The sequence below is a fragment of the Acipenser ruthenus genome, chromosome 7 (genome assembly GCF_902713425.1).
Source record: "Acipenser ruthenus chromosome 7, fAciRut3.2 maternal haplotype, whole genome shotgun sequence".
In the NCBI taxonomy this organism is placed as follows: Eukaryota; Metazoa; Chordata; class Actinopteri; order Acipenseriformes; family Acipenseridae; genus Acipenser; species Acipenser ruthenus.
The window spans coordinates 68028600-68047039 of NC_081195.1; the positions used below are offsets into that span (position 1 = coordinate 68028600).

The window sequence follows — 18440 nt, forward strand, 5'->3', positions numbered from 1 at the left end:
TCTCCTCGTTCCAATATCGAACTAGGGATACCGACGATTCCATCTGCATTCTGAAAACCAATTGGATAGTCGACATCACACTGCATTCTGTAAACCAATCTGCAATTGGACGTTACAGATTGCATAGTCAACATCACAGTTTTCTATAGTGCCATAATAAATGGATTCACCTACCACCAACAGTTCCTTGATCACAGATATATTTCTACCTTTTTTTTTGCAATCCATGGTTTAAATCGCACCTCCTGTGTCCTTCACATTGGACACTCATTAGGTGACTTTCTCTCATCAGTGCCAGTTCTGCCAACCTGCAATCCAAATTGAGGCTTCTGAAGAACTTGCAGTATCCAGGTTTATGGAGAGTGAAGGGATCTGCACACAGGTTTGCAGGCAATCATACACTTACAGGCATCTAGATTAGTCAGCATACCAGTTGCACTAGTGTAATAAATATGAAACCTGGCAATGATGCTGGTCTTTCACTCTTTTATACAGAATATGGGGTCATTGCAGACTGACAGAGTCTCAACTGAAATTGATTCGATCCAAATCTGCTGCTAATGGAAACTAACCTGACTGATTCTATAGTTATGAAAAACCACAGCATCCAGTATTTATGGCACGGGCAGATGCATCAATAACAAACAAGACTTTTGTTATCCTAATGAGAAGGGGACAAGTATGAAGGCTGCTGATACTTAGCATTAGTTAGCAGTCCTGTTAGACTTCTGGGTTGATTTGGTCTTTAAAGGGAAAAAAATAAAAGACAGAGAGAAAAGAAGAAGAAGCTGTTGAATTTTGTTAAGTAAAGAATCTTGAAAAAATGTTTGGAAAAAGTTTGGAAATCCTTTTAAAGAAATATCAGGGAAGTGTTAGTATGTGCTGACCACCAACTGGTAAATAATTAAAAATTATTTACAGTTACAGCGGCTTACAATGATTTTCACTTCTAACAGTTAACAAAAATGCAGGGTACTTTAAGCCCCCCTTTGAAAGGAAAGCTCCTCTTGATGTGAGTAGAGCAGATCAGTAACACTCTGTGCTAAGCTCATGCTATCATTCCAGGTTCACCAAAGAGACACTCCTACAATATGAATTATCAAAGTAACTTTCATGAATATCTTAAGTCAGGAAAAATGCCTTAAGTTTGGTTCCCCAAACTGTTTGGCAGACAAGAGCTTTACTGATTGTCACTGGTTACACAGCATATAATAATGGAACTGAATGAAAACCTGGTGCACCTCTTGGGAGAATGGGACCCTTTCCTGTATGGAAATTCCTGCAAGCAAACAGACTTGCGTATTAACAGGTAAGAACCAGGTGCCTGCATGGACAGCTGCTCTGTTCTGTGGTAATGGTTGTATCCCTGGCAGATCTGAAACAAGTATTAACAGGTAAGAACAAGGTGCCTTCATCGACCCACAGCTGCTCTGCTCTGTGGTAATGGTTGTATCTCTGTATTCTTGACACTAAAGTAGGAAACAACCGCAACTAAAGTGGAATTTCTGAAGTGAAGAGAATTCAGAATTGAAAGTCCCCCCCCCCCGCTCCTCCACTGAAACTGAAGCAAAAGGGAAATCACAGTTTCAGAGGGGACAGGATTTACAGTTGCACACCCCTAGTGGTCATTTTTCAGAAATGTAGCTTTTACATGCACACCCAGCAGTGAAAAAATGACATTTTGGTTAATAACCTAACAGAAAGAACAAAAAAGCAAGTATAGAGCACATGTGATAGGATATCAAACAGGTAAGAAATAAACAATGAGAAACATGTAGAAGATATGAAGTACCGTTGAACACCCAACCCTAATGGTTTCTTATTCCTCAATCAGATATTTTCTGTGTCCAGAGCTTTTCTGAGAATTAGCATCTGATGGCATGTATTACCTTTGAGCGCTCCGTTAGTTAGTTTTCATTTTTAAAGGGCTTAATGTTCACTCTAGCTTTTGCACTATTTCAAAAGATTTTATTATATTATTATTATTATTATTATTATTATTATTATTATTATTATTATTATTATTATTATTATTATTATTTTTACTGTTGGATCAGATAATTTCTCATTAAATGTAGCTGATCTCCGATACTTGGATAGGGAAGGCTAGTTTTATGTATTCAGTTCTAGGTCTTGATAATGAAAGAGTTAATTATTTGCTGATGATGAGAAATATGATGGAATGTTTCTTAGTGGAGCCCCTGCTTTCCTCAGTAATTGCTTTACGGACCGACCCCTTTCACTCGGAAACGTAAGGTAAGATAGAGCTTCTGGAAATACAAAGAAAGCCTGACAAAATATTCTTGCAGCATTCTTTCCATTCTGTTTAGTTTAGTTTTCATTAGTTTTTAACAGTTTCTGCAGAAATTTGACAAAAGAAGTGTTCTCAGAAATATATATGATCTTTAAACCTGTATCTGTGATGATTAAGTATTTCAGTTTTAATACTCTGTATATCATGTGATAACAGATAGTACTCCTATTGTGAAACGTTAAATAGCTCTTTAAAATCAATTTAAAAGACAAATGTGCTTGACTTGACTTGAATACTATTTTCTGGGTTGATTTAAGAACAAAAGCAGTGTTTTTTGTGAGTGAAAACTAAATTGACAGAATAAAGTGCTATGGGCCAAATATCTAATTATCTAAATATCTAGTTAGCAGTTTGTTCATCTAAAATCCGATATATATATATATATATATATATATATATATATATATATATATATATATATATATAGATATATAGATATATAATATGTTTATATATATATATATATATATATATATATATATATATATATATATATATATATATATAACGTTTTATCATTATTAAACAATTTGCATATGCTGTTTTATGTCTAAAACCTTTCTACATGACAAGAATAAAGTTTCAAATCAGGGCCATGGGATTAAGTTACTGCTTGTAAATGTGACTGTCTTTCCTTCTATCTGTTCTCAGACTGTCCAGAACTCCGCTAGCTTGAACAGACAGCTCAGGCTCCTCATTAAAATATAACTGTATACTATATCTCGAGACACAGCACAGAGCCACAAGAATTCATTATGTGGTTAACAGTTGCAATACTCAATAACAGTCGAAATTGCCATGACAACCCAATAGTTGGAATTCCAGTCTGTTTATTTCATAGAACAGCTTAACCACTCTAATGAGCAAAATAAAATAATATGTGCGCTACAGTAGCAACAAGTAGCCAAAAATAGGGCTCAATACTAATGTATGCTTGGGGTCTGTGAATATATATATATATATATATATATATATATATATATATATATATATATATATATATATATATATATATATATATAAAGTTACACAAAACAGATATCTACATATTTATTTCAAGAATTTTTTTTTCCAAAACTCCAAAAAATACTAATTCAAAAGTATTCATACCCTTTGATGCTATGATAATATTGTCTACAAGGTGCTAGAAATAATGCAGAACCTAATATTAGAAAAGTCCAGAAAATGCTGGATGTGGGTGAACATTCTTAGAGGGTTAGGCATAGGATGATTGCTGTCATTGCCAATAGGTCAATCTGGGAAAAAGTAAAGAGCTATCTGAAGACTTTAGGCAGAAAATGATTTATTGTCTTAAAGCTGGAGAAGGATACAAGAAGACTTCCAAGCATTTGACCATCCCAATTTCAACTATTGTTTCTATTTATCAAGACGTACAAGACTCATGGTACTGTCTGGAAGAAAGAAGGTTCTTTCACCAAGAACAAGTAGAATTGTGAGGGAAGTTAATAACAATCTGAGATTGACTGCCAAAGGTATTCAAAGTGAATTTGCTGTAAGTGGGACTGGGGTTTCCATTTCAACCACAGGTCGAGTATTGCATGGTTATAGAATGCTCGCAGGCCAAGGAAAAAGCCACTCTTAGGAAAACATCACAAGGACAATCGCTTAAATTTTGCAAAATGGCATTTGAATGATGGATATGAGTTCTGCTCAAATGTTTTGTGGAGTGATGAAACAAAAATCGAGCTATTTGGTCACGCTGATAGTCATTACGTTTGGAGAAAGTCTGGTGAGGCATACAAAGAAAAGAACACCATACCTACTGTCAAGCATGGAGGTGGTAATATCCTTCTATGGGTCTGTTTTCCTCTAATGGCACAGGAAATGTAGTTCCAATACGGATTCCATAGCATATCAAAAGATATTGGCCAATCATCTGAAACCCTCCGCTACAAAACTTGGTTTAAAGCACAAATGGACGTTCCAGCACAACAACGATCCAAAGCACACATCGAATTCTACTTCAGAATGGTTAAAGAGGAATAAAATCATTGTTCTGGGCTGGCCTAGTCAAAGTCCTGATCTAAATCTGATTGAGAATCTTTGGTACAAGAACCAGGTGCCTTCATGGACCCGCAGCTGCTATGTTCTGTGGTAATGGTTGTATCCCTGGCAGATCTGAAACAAGTATTAACAGGTAAGAACCAGGTTTCTTCATGGACCCACAGCTGCTCATTGACAAATATCCTAATCGTTTAAAAGAGGTTATTATTGCTAAAGGTGACTCAACTAGCTATTAATTTCATTTTCCTTGTCAGGGTATGAGTACTTTTGAATTAGCATTTTTGGAGTTTTGCAAAAAAAATTGCTGAAATAAATAATTGTAGACATCTATTTCTACTTTTTTTCCTCATCCACAAAAGCAAAACTTTTGCTACAAAAGATTCTTCCTATAATTCTTTGTTTTCGAGAAATTTCTAGAAATTATAAATTTCCATTGGGGTATGTAAACTTTTGACTACAACTGTATATATCTGCTCACCCTAGCAGATCCAGAAAGGTCTGTTTAATCAGACCTTTTATACTGCTCTTCTTCCAGTAAATTATGCCCAGCTGTCTGGAGTTAGCTGATTATTTAAACTACCAGCTCTTTGTTGAGGAATTCTGGCAACTGTAGTCTTTTCCCAGACTTCTAAATGGTAGGATTGCATTTTTCTTACCATTGTTTTACAGGAGCATCTGCAGTCACCAAAAGCGAACTGTAGAAAGAGCATTTGCCAGTGCAACTGGTCTTAGGTTTGTTCTTATGCAAGATAATGCCTGTTGTCTTAATGTTAGGATTATCATGGGTGATCTTGAGCGGGAGACTATAGAGGTTATGGACAGACTTTCATAAGGACCATTTTCAAACTGTCTGGAAAACATATTCAGAGACAGCCTATAGGCCTATAGGCATTTTCATTTCCATGGGTCTTGTGCTCAGATGCATGACACTAATGTTACACATAATAAAATGAATGTATCTGTTCATTTCAAAGAATAAAGAGTGCTACCCTGAGTAGTGTGTGTATATCTATATACAATGTGGTGCATGCATTTCTTAGCACAGGGCTTCCAAGCCTTGGGTAGTGTCCCAGTTTTCATGTCACTGATTAGCGATGCAGTTGAACGCTTTGATTCTATTCCGCATGCTGTTGACGCATGGATTGGTGATCTGCTTATTCATGTTCTGGACACCTGTAACAATAATGTGTCCTAGCCTTGGGTTGAAGCTTGTTTCTATCTTCCTAGGGCTGACCCTCTTTTGGTATAGATCAAAGGTTTCTGATCGCATGTTTAATTAAAATACCACGAGCCGTCTATTACATGTTGATTGAAGGTATTCTGAAGACTCAGAGGAGAACACATTTCCAGCAGACACACACTAACCCAAGAGACAACAATGGGAAGCAATGTAGGAAAACCTGCTGGACAGCAGACGGAGGTGGACAAGCCTTGTATCAGGGAATGCAAGAAAACAGGACAAACGTGTTGTTCACAACTTAAGGTAAACAGAAACACAGAGTAAAACCGACAATGTCAAGAAGTAACAATTCTCTTAAAACAGTGGTTTGAAGGGGTGACAACAGAGGCTTTAAAGCCTATTCTCATACCTCTTTGGTAATGATCCTTTTTTGTTTGTTTTTACCTTAATATCAAATGTGCAGATTTTTCAAGAACCACTTTTCTTACTGGTACTTCTTTATTTGGTAACACTTGATATAAAGTGTCTCTAATAACTGTGTATTTACATAGCAGCTATCCCAAACTCTCTAACCTTATCCCTAACCCTAACCCTAACTCTAAACCTCACTCTTTTCAGATACAATTGTGTACTTACATATATTGTGCAAAAGGATTTACACATTACATGCAATGTAATCATACATAATCACAGTGTAATGATGTGTAAGTGCACATGCATTTACTATGTAAGTACTATGTAAATACACAGTGATTAGAGATGCTTCATGTGAAGTGCTACCCTTCATGTCCTGTGTCAGATATCACTCCCCATGAAATGTGACCTCCAGCACCTCCACCCCATTGCTTTGCTGCAGTGTGCTGCTTGAAAGACATGCATAGCCACAGTTTAAATAAAAAAGAACTATTAAAACAATCAATCAAGAACAAAAGGATCTTCAGCACAAACCCTGAAAAGGGGAGCTTATGGAATCATTCCAAGCTGATTCAAGGGGACAGAAACAAACCCAGGTGGAGACATAACATGTCACTGTGTTGGCTTGTTGTTTTCCCCACAGATGTTTTTAGTGGCCCTGTCCTTTGCCTACTTTGCTAAAGCGCTGTCAGGGACCTACATGAAAAGCTCCATCACACAGATAGAAAGACGCTTTGATCTCCCCAGCTCTTACACTGGTCTCATTGATGGCGGCTTTGAAATGGGTAAATGCTTTTAACAATAATAATAATAATAATAATAATAATAATAATAATAATAATAATAATAATAATAATAATAATAATAATAATAATAATAGGTAACATTTAGTGTCAAATAACTGTAATTACTCATATTTAATGCAGCGGCATGCTTTATTGCAAGAAAGAAACTATAGTTGCTATAGGGACTTTTGTAATTGCACTGTATTTGCACATGTGGGTATGTGGGTATTTAAAATGTATTTAAAATGCGATTACAGTGCAATTACAGTGCAGTGTTACCAAAAATAACAGGAGCAATAATAATTAACATGTACATAAAATCTTTATTCAAGTCTCCCGTTGACACTGCAAAAAGACAACTACGCACAAACCTGCAGGCTGCTATTACAGTATAGGAAAAATAGCACCACTGAAAAGACTTTCTCATTTCCAGGTAACTTGCTGTTCCTTGCTGTTGTAAGTCACTTTGGAGTCAAATTTCACCGGCCAAAACTGATAGGAGCTGGCTGTCTGCTGATGTGTCTGGGATCGTGTTTAACTGGAATGCCTCACTTTTTTATGGGCCGGTAGGTAAAGACTGATTAAATACATGCCAGATGGAAGTAAATACAATTGGTTTTATAGGAAATTCTCAAAGTAAGAAACGGAAACAAACTAGAAGTAAAAATCTGATTACAAGACATATAACAATGTAATAACAAGCTAATAACTGGGAGCTACCAACATACAATATTCTGTTTTCCTCCTTTTACATGGTAACTATGGTGGCATAAGTGTGTAATTACAACACTGTGCCCTGGTGTTAGCACACTATTACATGAGGTGACACTCTGTTCACAAGGCCAGCGCCATATAATATTATTACGCAGTAGTTATCATTGATATTTACCCAGTCATTACATTGTAATTATGTGTCTATTAATTCCTTGTAATCTAAAGTGATACCCACAAATCTTTGGGAATAGACTCATGTGTTGTAAATCTGCCAATTAATCAATAATAGGCAAATCGGTACTCCTGTTGAAATTATGTATTTCTGAAATGTGGTTGTGGTGTCTTTGCAGCTATAAATATGAAACAGTAATTAGAACTTCAGTCAATGTCACCAGAAATACCTCGCCGTGTCTACCCTACCAGAATCAGTCTGGGGGTGCTGTGGTACCAGGGAGGCCTTCAGAAGGTTTGAATGCAGGTATGTTATCAATGTAGCTACCTGATACCTCCACCTGCAGTGTGTAATACAGTGTGATGTACTGGATGGCTCTATGAAACTCCAGCATACACACACACACACATATATATATATATATATATATATATATATATATATATATATATATATATATATATATATATATATATGTATATGTATCCTTTCATTTATTTATTCCTGCTTAACTGTGAAACATCCCCTCTCATGCAGGCTGTGAGAAGGAAGCAGGCTCCTACATGTGGGTTTATGTGTTCCTGGGAAATGCTTTACGTGGAATAGGGGAAACACCTGTTATGCCTTTGGGGATTTCATATATTGATGATTTTGCAAAAGCAGAGAATTCTGCTTTCTACATTGGTAAGTCAGCCATAGTTGCAGCATTTCTTACAATCCACCTGTTCTTTGTTTTAAATACCTAATTTTGTTAATATGTGGAACCATGGTGTGGTCCAGGGGCCCGAATCAAGGGCTGTTCCCTTTTGTAATCTGCAGTCCACTTGCTATTTAAACCCCTAGCCCAGCTCTATCTTTGTTCTGTCCCACTACACATCCTCTTCAGCTGCATCTCCCTTGGGGAGAGTGGGAGGCAGGCAGAGCTCACCACCATGTCGTGGGGTTTTAGCTATGCCGGGCCTCACCTCTACCAGGGCGGATCTCAGCAAACCCCCGCCCAAATGGTACGAGCCACTGAAGCACTATCCAGTCTGACTCTCTGCATGCTGTATGTAGGAAGAACCGCTGTTTAAATACCCAGTTAAAGATGCAATTAATTAAAGGTGAAATGGGTTAAATGAATTGTCACTCTTCAATATGTGGAGTAGTGGTTAGGGCTCTGGACTCTTGACCGGAGGGTTGTGGGTTCAATCCCCAGTGGGGGACACTGCTGTTGTACCCCTGAGCAAGGTACTTTACCTAGATTGCTCCAGTAAAAACCCAACTGTATAAATGGGTAATTGTATGTAAAAATAATGTGATATATGTGAAATAATGTGATATGTTGTAACAATTGTAAGTCGCCCTGGATAAGGGCGTCTGCTAAGAAATAAATAATAATAATAATAATAATAATATAAACTTCTCCCGGACAAGCTCAAGATTGCTGGGGACAAATGAAATGCCACAGCACTGTTATGTCTTTTATACATTTTATCAAAAGTTAGAAAACAGATACGAGAGCCAATGGCTTCAGAACACACATGAATGATTGTTTCAAATCGAATCCTGGGTCTGTAAAAAGTCACATGATACAAACCCACAACACAGCATCCAGCTCACTGGTCAGTTTAAAAATAAACAGAGCTGTTAATTTTAAACAGACAACCATTGTCTCTATTGTAATGGAAACAGATCTCAATACACAAGTGGTCTATGAAGTAGATTCCAGAGACAGACCGTTTGTCTGCACAGACCATTTTTGTTTTCAAGCTGGATCATCAGTGGGGTCTTTTCCTGCCTGAGAACAGGTCTTCAAACCTTCCCCAGTAGATCAGAGATTTTGTGAAAACATATAGGTTTGTTTAAATCCTTATAATAATATATTACTCACAAGTTTACTTCACAGAGCTGTTTCAGTAGGGCGATGGCTTGGGTGCTGTTCCATTGTTCAGTTCCTTGTTCAATAAGACAAATCCACTCCACTTTAAGATGACATTTTCCGGTCAGGCAAGAGCGAAGGAACAGCAAAGAGTCATTTTTATTGGTCGATCGACCCCCCAAGACCCACCTCCTGACCTCTCAGAGAGAGAGAGAGAGGCGACATACTCTCACCCAACCTCTCTGTGTCATTGCCATGATTGACAGGCGGATCCCACGGGGGTCCCGACCACCCCCTGCAGGATCATGCATGCATCCAATAGCCAGCACAGATCTCCCCTATCACACTGCTCCTTTCTGTGACCTTGAGGGTGTTTACAACTTAACCCTTCGCGGTCCTATGTCTGACCCTGTCCGACATCATCTAAAAAAAGCAAAAAACAGGTTTCTAGTCGTATTTTCTCCGGAAAAAGCCGAGAAAACCATTCAATGGCCGAGTGGGAGCGACAGGAGCCAAGACAAGCCGATTAAAAAAAAAAGAAAAAAAAAGGCGTATCTCATGAATAGTCATACTTGCCCCTGGCATCACATAGGGGTGGTCATAAGGAAACAAGTTGGCTGTTACTGAATCAGCGCACAGAGAATATCACGGACATTTGCAGAGCTTTTTTGAGATGTTATAGTAATAAAATAATGACTTGGATTGCATTATTGAGGAGTTTGGTGATAAAACGAGTGATCAGGAGATGATTGATCGGCATGTACGACTATTATTATTATTATTATTATTATTATTATTATTATTATTTATTTCTTAGCATATGTGAAAGTTATAGCGAATGAAAGGGTGGGGCGGGGCTGGAGATGCCTGGTGATTGCTTTGTTGATATGCAGGGCCTTTTAAACCTGTTTGACTGTGGAAAAAAATACTTTTAAACAGCGCGTCTAAAATTAACTGCGCGTGTGAAAATAAATTGGACCTGACGCGCCTGACGCACACTTAATAAATGGACTGCAAAGGGTTAAACACATGTTAGTATCACGCTGCTTCAAAAACAATAAAAGATTGGGGTGCCAGCTCCTGGGAATTCAGCAAGTTAACTACTTGAGCAGTGAGCCTCAGTTTTATCACTTCGTTGCTATAGTTACCATGCAAGCCTGTTGGTGCCATTATAATGATGCTTAACCCTTTCATCATTCTATTAGTCCTACATGTACATTGCTCCTGTCCAGTGACTCCTGTGGCGTCCCCTCTTTTTTTTCAGCTTGCCTACAAACAGTCTCACTTCTCGGCCCGATGTTTGGCTTTCTGCTTGGATCATTATGTGCAAAACTGTATGTTGACATAGGGTTTGTGGATCTTGGTGAGTAACCTGGCACACCTAATGCTAAATAATATACCACATAGATAAGACTGTCAGGATTTTTACATTAAAATGCAATGTGTGTGGGGGGGGGGGGGGGATTCCTGCTGTTACAAAACTGGTATGAAGGTCTAGGCCATTATCTCATACCTGAGATGACACTGGTAAATTACATATCCAGAGAAAACAACAGGTTTGCTTGTTTCTGGGAGCATGGGTCATGCTGCATCTGTATTGGATTGACAAGCTGTCATTACAATTGAAACCTCAATACCATCAATGTAATATTTACCTACATTACAGGGCGGATTCAAAAACACACAGAGTAGGCCATTGCAATGTTTTAATCAATACTGGAAACTAGGCAAAATGTAGCGGTGTATTGCTGGCCTATTACACATAGCAGAGTTGATGCAACTTGTTTCAAGGTTGTTCAGGTTTTTTTGCTAGTGACACACTTTCTTGGGGGGGGGTTGAGCCTGAATAAACAATTATTATTATTTTATTTATTTCTTAGCAGACGCCCTTATCCAGGGCGACTTACAATTGTTACAAGATATCACATTATTTTTTACATACAATTACATTATTTTTTACACATTATTTTTACATACAATTACCCATTTATACAGTTCGGTTTTTACTGGAGCAATCTAGGTAAAGTACCTTGCTCAAGGGTACAGCAGCAGTGTCCCACACCTGGGATTGAACCCACAACCCTCCGGTCAAGAGTCCAGAGCCCTAACCACTGCTCCACACTGCTGCTACAATAGATGAACATGGGCCGGGAGCCCCTAGATTGTTTAGAACATATTCAGTATTTTGCATGGTTTGAATCTATGTATGATTTGCAACCATCTGTACATGAAGAACCACCATTTCAGAGAATGCATGACATGACAAGCCCACTGTACATTAGTCCCACACTCTTGAAAGAGAAAGTCCCTTCAGATTACATTGCAGTTTCTTTGTACTGTCCTCTTACCTTGTGCAGGGTTTCTGTGTGAAGGGGCTTTCACCTGAGCTGTAGAGCTGCTCTTCTGTTCTAATTGCCTGCCATAGGTATATGAAATCCAGGCTATAACAGACTCCAAATTGATTGTGTATAAGTAAGAACAAGTGCCATGTAGTGAACATACGTAAAACATATAGTGCACATATGAGCATACAGTGCACATATATACATACAGAGCACATATAAACATACAGAGCACATATATACATACAGAACACATATATACATACAGAGCACATATATACTGTACATACAGCTAGAGCCAAAAGCCAAAAACTATATGAAAAACTATATCAATTTAGATATTTTATTTAATATAATGTAATCAAAGAAACTACAAAATTATACCTCAGAAATCTATCGGAAACCATAATAGTAGTACAGTATTTCATCTTAGAAATGTCCATTTTTTTCATTTTTGACAGTTTTTTGTGAAGTATGTGGAAAACTACAAAGTGGTATGTAATTCAATATGTTAATGTTTCATGCGATTCTATAGGGTGATGCAAAACTTTTGGCCATACTGTAGCTGTACATGCGTACATACATACGTTAGCATAAAGTGATGAGCATGTAAGCCAATACGTTTTCAACAAGGCCTGTTATTTTACAGAAAGTGTGACCATAACCCCCAGGGATGCCCGCTGGGTGGGAGCCTGGTGGCTGGGATTCCTTGTATCCGCAGTCATCATGCTGTTCGCCAGTTTCCCATTCTGGTTCCTCCCAAAGTCTCTTCCAAAACAAGGGGAAGAGAAAATGGAATCGGGAGCAACTGCAGAACAGTCGGAATGTGTCAAAGAAGGATGCCGGGAAGCAACAAACGCAAGACCTCTCCCATTAAAACTGGCCGACATTGCAAAAGGTAAGTGAAAAAAAATGTTTGGTTCCTACCAAAGTCTTTTCCGAAGCAAGGGGATATTTTACTTTTGGTTGAGGAAAAGAATCCTGTTAGCACATGTTTTCTTTACACGTGTATGGGAGCGTACAGAAAGGCAACAGAGTGTCTACAACCTGTGGTTATTTTCCTCAGTGTGAATTTGAAACTTTTCTTTCTGAAATGTGTTTATCCATCAAACATACAATTGCATGAATAAAAAGCATCAATCGTCATCACCTTGTAAAACATATTGCAGCATTATAGGACTGAGAGAGAGAGAGAGAGAGCAATATTAAGCAATGAGTTTGTTCTTAACACTACATGATAATCAGGACTGTATAAATCAGAGACTCATGTACGTATGTTCTTTCAGCTTTTCTTCCGTCGTTGAAAAAGCTGTTGTGCACTCCAGCATACTTCTTACTTTTATGTGGGAGCATCCTAAAGTTCAATTCCTTCATTGGCTTAGTGACCTTCAAACCAAAATATATGGAGCAGCAGTTTGGACAATCTGCATCCAAAGCCAACTTCTTAATAGGTAATGATTCGTTCAGATCATTCAAAGTGTTCCAATTCAAACAGCTTCTATTCGCACGCTGATTCTAAATTCTTTTTTATGTTTTTTTTTTCTAGGAGTACTCAATTTGCCTGCAGTTGCTATTGGGATTTTCATTGGTGGACTTCTCATGAAAAAGTACAAGCTCGGTGTGGTTGCGGGTGCTCAGCTGTCATTCGGAACCTCTTTCGTGTCTTTCCTTCTATTGATGACTCAGTTTGGAATAAAGTGTGAGAACTCCAAGGTAGCTGGGTTTACAGTATCCTATACTGGGTATGTACCTATAAACTACCAGACATTTAGTAAGCCATCCTGTTCACTTCAGATTGGGACCACAGTGCTGAGTGTATGTGGGGAAGTAAGGAATCTTGGGACCTATTCTTTTCCTTACAATCCTAAGATCTACATAAGAATATAAGTACTATAAGAACTTTACGAATGAGAGAAATCAATCAATGATTGTCCTAGTTTCTGATTGATCTCTAAACTTTGTCAAGGATCCCACTGATTTAGCATTAACATTACTAGGTAACCTAGGTTTGGAAAGGTGTAAGCATAGATGGGCACACAAACTTGGATGTGATTGATCATGGAAGTGTTATGACTACGATAGACTATAAGGAGGAGATCCAGGTTACTGGTAATGACTCTGACCTCATGCTGATAATGTCAGCTGGTATCTGGAGGTTAAAGGAGAAACTAAGTTGACAAATGTATGGGCCTTCATTGGTGTACTGATTAGAATGGTATGTAATGATACTAACATAGCAATGACTTCACTGTCTGAGGGCCTTGCACTGAGCGGTCATTCTTAGACCTTAATCTCATTGGGGTATCCTTTTCAAGTTGAATCATTCCTGCACCACTCTGAACAAAGAAAATCCATTAAGTCATCATTGATACAAACGAGCACAGGACAATACCAAAGAGAAAAATATAAGGGGTGTGTGAAACTGTCAAACGACTAGGAAAGTGTGTCAGTTTGAATTTTATCAACTAGTTCAATGTTAGGAAACCCTACAATGTCTGTCTTTATTAAGATCCCTAGACAGCACATGGCACACCGCCACATTCTTTTAATACTAATAATAATAATTGGCTTCTAGTAATAAATGCATGTAAAGTAAATGCATGTAAAACATGCGTAACAGACAACTTTCCCTGAAACATATTTCATTAAAAGCAAAATGGTGGTTCTGGCAGGCAACTCACTTTAACCTTAGCTCCAAACATCAAGCATAAACATCAAGCATATTTTAGACACTTCCAATAGCATATCAAATCATCAGTCGAATAGCTAATATCTTATTTAAATCCATTAGATTCCCACTGGGCACCAGAGTTTGCCTTCTTCTTCAAAGCCTCCATCTACTTTTTGGCTATCCTGCCGCCCTGCCCATTGCTTCTCTCTCCCCTTATCTGCGAGCTAATTTATAGGCTGGGGTACCTCAAAAGGTGAGGCCAAAGGCCAGAAAATGTAGTGTAAAATATGTATAATGTTGGAGGGTTATCTAGTGTGTAAAATATGTATAATGTTGTAGGGTTATCTAGTGTGTAAAATATGTATAATGTTGGAGGGTTATCTAGTCTACATGGGTTTCCTGAGTGGCCTGTATTTTGTTTTTTTGTTTGATATTGGATATGTTTACAAGATTGTTAACGGTCACTTTTTGTACTTTATTTCAGAACAAGCCAGATCTCGTACAATGAAAAAACACTACTCTCTGCTTGTAACAGTGGCTGCACTTGCTCACTGAAGCAATGGGACCCTGTGTGTGCAGACAGTGGGATTACATATGTGTCCCCATGCCTTGCTGGCTGTAAAGAGACAACGGGATTTGGAAAAGAGACAGTAAGGCCACTTTCATTTTAGTCCTACTGCAAAGTTTAAGAGTTTTCCTAAATATGACGGGCAGCGCTTTAGATTACAGGACACACATAAGCATGTAATAACATGGGAATAACTGGGTAGTTACTGTGACAGGCAGCTAGTCTGCTGTTACCAATTCTGTCTCCTGACAGTGCGATGTGATGAGGTTAAACACTCTGTAACCAGCAGCACAGAGGAGCCTGGCTCTTTTGCATAGTGGTTAAGACGCTGGTTTAACATGATAACTACTGGTTGAATAAGTGCTGTTACCTTGTAATTACATCAGTCAACACAATTATGTTCACAAGGAAATTTCCATGTAGTTGCAAAGTAAGAGCAGGAATCATAGGTGACTATCACGTTATTACAATGTAATTACATGGATATTCAAGCTTTGTAATCTAAATTGTTATAGACAGATTTGTCTGACTAAGTGTTGACTTCGTTGTATTGCTACTAGTTCAGATATGAACAAAGTCTGTTTTTTTTAATTACAGTATGTAAGAAAATGTTTTTAAAAGGTGCTTTTTTGAATCTTGCATTTTCAAGGTCTTTCACAACTGCAGCTGTGTGGCATTTGCACCTCCTCCATCTGGAAATATCTCAGTCATACTGGGTCAGTGCCCAAGGAAAGATGACTGCAGGAGAAGCTTCATCTACTACCTGGCCGTGTCAGTCATTGGTTCCTTTATAAGTGCCCTGGGGGCCACACCAGGATACATTGTGACAATCAGGTACATCTTCATGCAAGTGTCTCCAATTACTGTGTGTTTACATAGTAGTTACTTAGTAAAAACATGTGTACGTACACATAATTACAATGTTATTATGCATAGACACATGTACTTAATGTGTAAAGCTTTTTGCACAATATGCAATTACAGAATTGTATCAGAAAAGAATTAGAGTTGGGGTTAGGTTAGGGTTAATAATTGTGATACATTTAATAATTGTGATACATTTTTTTAATTGCTTGACAGGCCTAATTTTTTATATATATATATTAGGGCTGTCAAGCGATTAATAAAATGTATCTTAGTTAATCTCTGCCTTCACTGTAAATTTAATTCACATGTATTCATCGAATGATTAAAGTATTGGGTTTAAATCAAGTGGCAAGTGCATACCTATAGCATGCAAGTATAGCAGTCAAAATAAGAAGACCATACATGACTGCTCCTAGCATTGAGTTTCCATGGAAATCTTACATTCCAGGTGCATCAAACCGGAACTGAAGTCCTTGGCTGTAGGAATGCAATCCTTGGTTACAAGAACCCTAGGTGAGTGAGAGGATTGAGCAGTCTGGTTATAAGAGCCCTGGGTGAGTGAGAGGACTGAGCAGTCTGGTTATAAGAGCCCTGGGTGAGTGAGAGGACTGAGCAGTCTGTTTATAACTGCCCTGGGTGAGTGAGAGGACTGAGCAGTCTGGTTATAAGAGCCCTGGGTGAGTGAGAGGACTGAGCAGTCTGGTTATAAGAGCCCTGGGTGAGTGAGAGGATTGAGCAGTCTGGTTATAAGAGCCCTGGGTGAGTGAGAGGACTGAGCAGTCTGGTTATAAGAGCCCTGGGTGAGTGAGAGGACTGAGCAGTCTGGTTATAAGAGCCCTTGGTGAGTGATAAAGGACTGATCCCACATTTACTTAGTTTAGCCAGAAAGAAGTTTGAAAAGCAGCTGGCATTTTGTAGTTGCTTTTCGTAAATAATTTACTTGAGAAGATTACCAATGATTAGAAATTATAAATCACGTAAAAAGAAAGCAACAGTTATGGGTTTGTCAAGTACCAAGTGACAGATGCCATCCCGTGCAAAGAACACATGCCACAATTGTGATGTTAAAAGCACAGGCATGCTCTTCTATTAGCACTTTAAACAGCAGTGGTATTTGGATTGGTCCTGGCTCAGATCAATTGAATACGTTCAGTTTTCTTACGAGTGACTGCTTTCATTGCAGGTGGCATCCCGGCCCCAGTGTATTTTGGAGCGCTGATCGATTCCACCTGCTTGAAATGGGGCAGCAAGAAGTGTGGCGGCAGAGGAGCTTGCAGGATGTATAATTCAGATGCATACAGGTGAGTGGACCCCGGATCAGCACAGCCCCCTCTATCAGCACACACGGAGCTACAGAGACACACACACAGATCAGCACAGCCCCCTCTATCAGCACACACGGAGCTACAGAGACACACACACAGATCAGCACAGCCCCCTCTATCAGCACACACGGAGCTACAGAGACACACACACAGATCAGCACAGCCCCCTCTATCAGCACACATGGAGCTACAGAGACACACACACAGATCACACAGCACATTGTGCTCTCTTGCAGGCTCATTTACCTGGGGTTGATCTCTGCTTTGAGCGGCTCGTCCTATTTCTTCATGATCGCCGTCATTCTGTTGTTGAGGAAACAGTTCAAGCGCGTGGAGAAGAAGACCCAAGACGATGCAGATGGGCACACTGAGATCGAATTCACCCACGTGGACGAAGCTGAGTTAAACCATGACATGAAACTGGTGGACTGCCTGCACGAAGCAGGAGCCAACCCAGAGTAACACAGGATCAACAAACACAATAGAGTCACCCAGCAGGGACAGGATTGAGCGCTATGCAGAACTTTAAAGAGACACAATTATAGAACTCATCAAGTTGAAATAATAATGTGAAGGGTATATGATTTCAGTTTATTATTATTATTATTATTATTATTATTATTATTATTATTATTATTATTATTATTATTTGCAACTTTAGTATGTTTCTGGAATCCTATGCAATATACTGTATATTTGTTATTAAAAAAATAAAAATAAAATCTTATGACAATACAATAAATTGAATATAAATCTGAATCAATGTGTTTGATGGAGTTGCAGATGACCAGTCCCAGGGTCTTATCGGAGACTGGCGTTACAGTTCTATTAATCATTGTATCAAAATGCGGCCAGTCTCAACCTAAAATTACGGGATATGGCAACTTTGCAGCCACTGCCATTATTACGCAGCGGGTATGACATCCAACAGTCAAATCTAATTTAGTGAGGAGTAGTCCTTGTTATCCCCATGGATACAGGAAGTGCTCTTTAAATCGTGGTGCAGGTGTTTGCTAGCACAGTGAAGGAAGTGCTCAAGGGTGTGTGCTGGTTTGGTAACGGCAGCTCCCGGGTCCCTACTCCTCCTCTGCAATACACAAAACAAAACAACACGTAACAAAACAAACAATGCTCCAGGTACGTTCTCAGCGCAAGGGGCCGTACCTGCGTAGCTGCCTCCCCTTTGTACTGCCCAACTCTAC

The 18440-nt window shown here is 38.7% G+C and overlaps 1 protein-coding gene across 3 annotated transcripts; it reads left to right on the plus strand.

Moving 5' to 3' along the window:
- Positions 1 to 2172: 2172 nt before the first annotated feature.
- Positions 2173 to 17914, plus strand: LOC117415863 (solute carrier organic anion transporter family member 1C1-like). 3 transcript variants are annotated; one of them, XM_034026747.3, is made up of 15 exons: positions 2173 to 2256; positions 5567 to 5822; positions 6577 to 6718; positions 7152 to 7284; positions 7783 to 7910; positions 8142 to 8288; positions 10730 to 10828; positions 12457 to 12705; positions 13094 to 13258; positions 13354 to 13549; positions 14963 to 15128; positions 15696 to 15880; positions 16362 to 16426; positions 17097 to 17214; positions 17475 to 17914. In XM_034026747.3, the coding sequence occupies exons 2-15, from the start codon at positions 5718 to 5720 to the stop codon at positions 17698 to 17700; spliced, it is 2124 nt and encodes a 707-aa protein (XP_033882638.1). In that variant the 5' UTR covers positions 2173 to 2256; positions 5567 to 5717; the 3' UTR covers positions 17701 to 17914. The 3 variants fall into 3 exon arrangements, with proteins under 3 accessions (XP_033882638.1, XP_033882639.1, XP_058883698.1); XM_034026748.3 differs by lacking the exon at positions 2173 to 2256 and adding an exon at positions 4882 to 4974; XM_059027715.1 differs by lacking the exons at positions 2173 to 2256; positions 10730 to 10828 and having other exon boundaries at positions 5458 to 5822.
- The last annotated feature ends 526 nt before the right edge of the window (positions 17915 to 18440 follow it).

Excerpts from the sequence above, each read along its gene's own strand:
- LOC117415863 (XM_034026747.3), top strand. The coding sequence starts at position 5,718 with ATGGGAAGCAATGTAGGAAAACCTGCTGGACAGCAGACGGAGGTGGAC. Across the intron at positions 7,911-8,141 it reads TTCAGAAGGTTTGAATGCAG|GCTGTGAGAAGGAAGCAGGC; the intron begins GTATGTTATCAA and ends CCTCTCATGCAG. Across the intron at positions 13,550-14,962 it reads TTTACAGTATCCTATACTGG|AACAAGCCAGATCTCGTACA; the intron begins GTATGTACCTAT and ends ACTTTATTTCAG.